Below are 6,000 nucleotides of genomic sequence, written 5' to 3'. Positions count from 1 at the left end.
CCTCCATGTCCGCTTGTTCCAGCTCCGTTGCTTGCCTTCCCTCTTGCCAACTCCTTTAGGACGCTCTCCATTAGGGCTGTCAGCTTCGCCATTTCTGTCCGCGATTGTCTATTCTCCTCAGCCAGCTCAGTCACTGCCCACTCCAGATTTTCTTACCTCAGCCTCTGCACTTGGTCGATCTGGGAAACTTGCACCTCTTGGCCGTGTTGTGCCCTTCCTCCAGGGGCTTCTCCCATTGGGTAGAACTGGGGTACACCTTCTCTGTAGTATACCAAATTGGTGCGGACGAAGAAGGGTATATCAAATAGGCCAGGAGCGTCGACCATGTACATTGGAGACAGGTCCTCTGCCTCTGTTATGATGATGTTGTTGCGCACGAAGGCTCCTAGTATGTGGCAGAGCGACAAGTTTCTGGCTGGGTAGGTGGCTATCAGGTGGCATTGGTAGGCTGTCCAAAACCCTAGGTGCAGTTTCCTTCCATGCTTAGCGCACCATACCAAGTACAATTCGGTCATGGACGTTCTTGCAGCGGAGTTGCTCTGCCCCAGTAGGTTATAGCCTAAGTAGAGCTGCACCAATCGTAGCATGGAATTGTTGAAGTGGGTGGATCTGGATTTTGTGGAGGCGAACTGGCCAGCATTGGGGTGGGTTAGCTCCTCCCAGGCTTCCTGGGGCTCAAATTCTATATGTCGCCTCGGTACTCCCCTCTCACGGCTTCTCCAGTCCGGACCTATAGCCTCCTCCAGGCTACACATACCCAATCGCACAGTCCACTCTATCAGACTCATCGACAGTTCACCACCGAATATCCTAAAGGAGATTGACACCTCGTCTAGGTCCGTAGTGAGTTGGAACCTAAACATGGTGAAGAACTCCTTCGCTAATCTCAATCTCACCGATATCTTTGGGTCCCTATTCTCTAACAGCCATTCAAAACCCAATGCTTCCATACTGGCCAGGAAGGAATCACGAACAGACAACTCATCCAAAGAGGGTATATGGAGTACCTTTCCGCATTTGACTTGCTTGCTACTGTTATCCTTGTCGTCAAATGCATCTTGAAGCTTTTTGGTGTCGTAGTGCTTCATGTCCTCCATAAGCTCATCAGTCAGCGTTACCCTCCACCGCCGGTACACGATCCTCTCTACCGGAGGGTGGACTAGTTCAAGGTAGTTGTCGGGGAGCTGCTGCTCGTGATAGTCTTCTCCTTCCAGAGAGATATCACTCTCTGAGTCAGAATCCTCGCTGGAAGTGTAGTCGGTGTCGCTTGATCTCCCTTTCTCGTCCGGCTCTCTGATCACTATGCTTGCATTGGCAGTGCGCTGTTTCTTCATGACTTGTTTCTTCCTAACAGGGGCTTTCCCCTTCCTCTTCCTTCCTTGAATGTACTTGGTTTCTTCGACATCCATTGCCTCTGCTTCCTCGTCGGCTTGTGTTGAAGTGTCCTCCTGGGCGGTAGGCTCGGCCACCATGCGGGCACTAGTATCACTTCTTGCTGCCTCCTCCCGACCTACTGACTCTGATGCGAGGTCCAGACCCTCAGCCACCTTGTCAGTATTTTCCTCCTGGTCAGTCGGTGTTGCTGATACTGTCCCTGTTGCCATTTGGGTGTCCTCCTGGCTAGCATTCGAGGGCTCTGTTGGTTTTGCAGCGGAAATCTATTTAGTTTGATTGAAAGATTTACATCTAAACATGCTTTTTCAGATTGTAAACTAGAAACATGTTCATAAGCATATAATCACAGATCATACTGAATATATGCAATTAATAACAACATACCGTAGGAATTCAAGAGTTGAATTCAGACTCCTTCTTCAATTGATCTCTACCACGGATCTTCTGATCGGTTCCCTTTTAACTCGAATTTGACCTTTGTGACGGCAAAGCTTGTCAAATCCTCAAAAGCCGGAGAAGAATTGGAGACAGAAATCTCTAAGGAAGAAGAACCCTAGAAATTGATTTTTCTCTCACAGATTGCAGAGAACTAAAAATATCGGTAGAACTAAAAATATCGGTAGAACTAAAAATCGATTGCAGAGAAATCGATTTTTCTTACTGCAAGAACCGACAAGTTACCTACTGTGAACGCCGCTCATAACTCGTCTATTGTGCAGAAAACTTAGACTCATTTTGCTTAAACCATGTATTTAAATGGAAAACATATTTCAACATCTCATAAATACATAAGTAACCCATAAGCAAAACACATTGTAACAAAATATTCTTTCTCATTAAATGGTAAAAATGGATAGAAGAGTTATTACATATACAAGCATACGAAAGATGCTTTTCCAGTATACTAAACTCTAACAATCTCCCACTTATACTCAAAAACAGCTTTTGAGTATACCAAAACTGCAAAATCCTCCCACTTATACTGAAAGCGGGTCTAGGTCAATCGAACACCTAATCCTTTCACGTGACGTTCAAACGTCCTGGCTGGAAGTGCCTTTGTGAATGGATCTGCCATGTTGTTTTCTGATGCGATCTTGACCACTTCAATGTCTCCTCTCCGCACTATATCACGAATGATGTGATATTTCCTCTCTATGTGTTTGCTTGCCTTGTGGGCACGTGGTTCCCTTGACTTTGCCACAGCACCAGAGTTGTCACAATAAATAGTGATGCTCTTGGGCATACTCGGAATCACATTCAAATCAATAAGAAAGTTTCTGAACCATACTGCTTCCTTTGCGGCTTCTGATGCTGCCACATATTCAGCTTCCATGGTAGAGTCCGCGATGCATTTCTGCTTCACACTCTTCCAAATTACGGCTCCACCTCCTAATGTAAACACATATCCAGAGGTTGATTTCCTCGAATCCCGATCAGACTGAAAGTCTGAATCAGTGTAACCTAAAGGATACATCTCGGATGCCTGGTAAACTAGAGAATACTCTTTAGTTCTTCTCAGATACTTGAGTATTTTCTTTACCGCAATCCAGTGTCCTTGACCAGGGTTAGACTGATACCTTGCCACCATGCCAACGGCAAAGCAAATATCGGACCTTGTGCATAACATAGCATACATGAGACTCCCAACTGCTGATGCATAAGGGATCCTTCTCATAGCTTCTATCTCAATAGGTGTTTTGGGACACATATCCTGAGACAGAGTGATTCCATGGCTAAAAGGTAGAAAACCTTTCTTGGAATCTTGCATGCTAAAACGCTTAACTATCGTATCAATGTAAGATTCTTGAGATAGGCACAACATCCTTTTCTGGCGGTTCCTTAGAACTTTAATGCCTAGGATGTGTCCAGCTTCTCCCATATCTTTCATCTCAAATTGACTTGATAGCCAATCTCTCACGTCTGACAACATTTTCTTACTGTTTCCAATCAACAGTATGTCATCTACGTAGAGTACCATAAACACTACATTCTTACCTTCAACTTTCTTGTACACGCAGCTCTCATCTGGGCACTGCTCAAAGCCAAAGACTTCACAGTTTGGTCGAAACACATGTTCCATGATCGAGATGCTTGCTTGAGGCCATAAATGGCCTTCTTAAGCTTCCACACCATGTGTTCTCTGCCCTTGACTACATATCCCTCGGGTTGTTCCATGTAGATGGTCTCCTCAAGACTTCCATTTAGGAAAGCTGTCTTGACATCCATCTGCCATACTTCCCAATCCATGTAGGCTGCGATAGACAAAAGAATTCGGATTGACTTGAGCATAGCTACTGGCGAAAAAGTATCATCGTAATCGATACCTTCTCTCTGGGTATAACCCTTAGCTACTAGTCTTGCTTTGAAGACTTTAACCCGTCCGTCAGGTCCTCGTTTACGTTTGTAAATCCATTTGCTCCCAATGGCAGTACAACCTTCAGGTAGGACTAACAAATCATAAACGTCTTTGTCTATCATTGATTGTAGTTCAGAATCCATTCCTTCTTTCCAGGAATGACTATCTGAATCTGCCATTGCCTCTTTGAAGTTCCATGGGTCTGATACATTGCCGTCTGGGTCTAAGTCAGATGACTCACCCAAACCAATGTATCTTTCTGGTTCACGAGGAACTCTCCCACTACGACGAGGCTCTACAATTTGTGGTACAGAAGTTGATATCTCAGGTATAGATTGTACTTGTGTTATTGGTTCTTTGCTTGTGGAAACTGAAGTATGTCTTAGTTCCTCAAGAGCTACTTCACTGCTGGGCTTATGATTCATCACATAGTCTTCTTCTAAGAACTTAGCATTTGTGCTAACAAATACCTTCCTATCTCGTAGACTATAGAATTCATAGCCTTTCGTTCCACTGGGATACCCTACAAACAAACATGCCTCAGTACGAGACTCCAACTTTGTTGGATCTTTCTCCAACACATGTGCTGGACAACCCCACACTCTGAGATGTCTTAGACTAGATTTTCGTCCAGTCCACAACTCATGTGGTGTTGTAGGTACTGATTTGGATGGTAAGTTGTTCAAGGTATAGCTTGTTGTGAGCAACGCGTGTCCCCAGAACGAAATAGGTAACTTAGCATAACTCATCACCGATCGAACCATTTCTAAGAGGGTTCTATTCCTTCGTTCAGCTACGCCGTTCTGCTGGGGTGTGTCGGGCGCAGTCAATTGGGATTCAATTCCCGCCTCTGATAAGTAGTCCAAGAACTCACTACTGAGGTACTCGCCTCCACGGTCAGACCGTAGAGACTTGATTGTCTTACCATGTCGCGTCTCCACAAGTGCCCTGAATTCTTTGAACTTTTCAAAAGATTCTGACTTGTGACGCATCAAATAGACATATCCTTCGAGTAGTCATCAATGAAGGTGATGAAATACTGAAAACCGCCTCTAGCTTGAGTATTCATTGGTCCACACACATCAGAATAAACGAGCTCAAGTACTTCCTTGGCCCTATTACCCTTGACCTTAAATGGTCTCTTAGTCATCTTGCCTTCCAAACATGATTCACAAGTTGTATAAGGTTCTGTTTCTAGATCCTTAAGTAGACCTTGGTCTATCAACGCTTGAATCCTAGTAGGGTTAGCATGACCAAGTCTAAGGTGCCATAAGTACGTTTCGTTCATTGAAACAGAAGGAGATTTTCTTTTTCGAGAAACTTTCGATGTTGAGTTAGATTCAGTTTTATGTTGCATATACTGTGTAGACATTATAGTGTAAAGATTGTTTTCCATGATGCCACGACAGATATAAGAACCACATTTCTTGATAATGCATGAATCATCAAATGAAATCGAATATCCATCAGAAACAAGTTTAGAAACTGAAATTAAATTTCTTCTAAACGAAGGTATCAACAAAACATTGTTCAACACTAAAATTCTATCACTAGAAAAACGTAAATAAACGTCTCCCACTGCAACAGCTGCCACTCTCGTAGCATCGCCCAGCTGGATTTCGATCTCTGCTTCATTCAACTGCCTTGTTACCTGCATAATATCAGGATCAAAGCAAACATGATCAGTAGCTCCAGTATCAACCACCCATTGCTGAGTAGATACAACTGCTAAACATGATTCTACAACGAGAGCTTGGTGCATACCTGAGCCATTGCCCTTTTTAGGACAATCCGGCTTCCAATGCCCCTTTTCTCCACATTTGAAGCACTTGCCGCTTTGCTTCTTGTTCGCGTTCACCCGTTTCTTTTTGCCCTTAGCTATCTTAGGTGCTACAACATTCTGGGCTTTCTTCTTCCCCTTACCTGGCTTAGAGCCTGAGGAAGACGGCCTAGAACTCATCATAGCAGCCTTTGTCTGGATCATAAGATCCTCCGCTGACTGCAACTCAGCCAACAGTTCAGCTAGGGTGTAAGCCCTCTTGTTCATCTCAAAATTGAGCTTGAACTGCTGATAGCTAGCTGGCAAACTCTGAAGGATTATAGTTACTTGGGACTCGGGATCAATGGTCCCTCCCAAAACCTCAATTTGATTGAGGTGGCTCATCATCTCGAGGACATGGTCCCTCACAGGTGTGCCCTCCTTCATAACCTTAGTCATGATGCTCCGAAAGGCTAAAGACTTAGCCGCT

General features: G+C 44.3%; 1 protein-coding gene across 1 annotated transcript; it reads right to left on the bottom strand.

Annotated features, from left to right (window-relative positions):
* Positions 1-5,382: 5,382 nt before the first annotated feature.
* Positions 5,383-5,798, bottom strand: LOC148933667 (uncharacterized). Its single transcript, XM_089067473.1, has 2 exons — positions 5,516-5,798; positions 5,383-5,402 (listed from the first exon to the last, which is right to left on the bottom strand). The coding sequence occupies exons 1-2, from the start codon at positions 5,796-5,798 to the stop codon at positions 5,383-5,385; spliced, it is 303 nt and encodes a 100-aa protein (XP_088923599.1).
* Positions 5,799-6,000: the final 202 nt, after the last annotated feature.

The sequence above is a fragment of the Salvia hispanica genome, chromosome 1, assembly GCF_029641045.1.
Source record: "Salvia hispanica isolate PSC_SH4W2 chromosome 1, Shi_PSC_v1, whole genome shotgun sequence".
In the NCBI taxonomy this organism is placed as follows: domain Eukaryota; kingdom Viridiplantae; phylum Streptophyta; class Magnoliopsida; order Lamiales; family Lamiaceae; genus Salvia; species Salvia hispanica.
This window is presented reverse-complemented; position numbering and strand designations above follow the sequence as displayed.

Excerpts from the sequence above, each read along its gene's own strand:
- LOC148933667 (XM_089067473.1), bottom strand. The coding sequence starts at position 5,798 with ATGAACAAGAGGGCTTACACCCTAGCTGAACTGTTGGCTGAGTTGCAG. Across the intron at positions 5,403-5,515 it reads TAAAAAGGGCAATGGCTCAG|GTAACAAGGCAGTTGAATGA; the intron begins GTATGCACCAAG and ends GATATTATGCAG.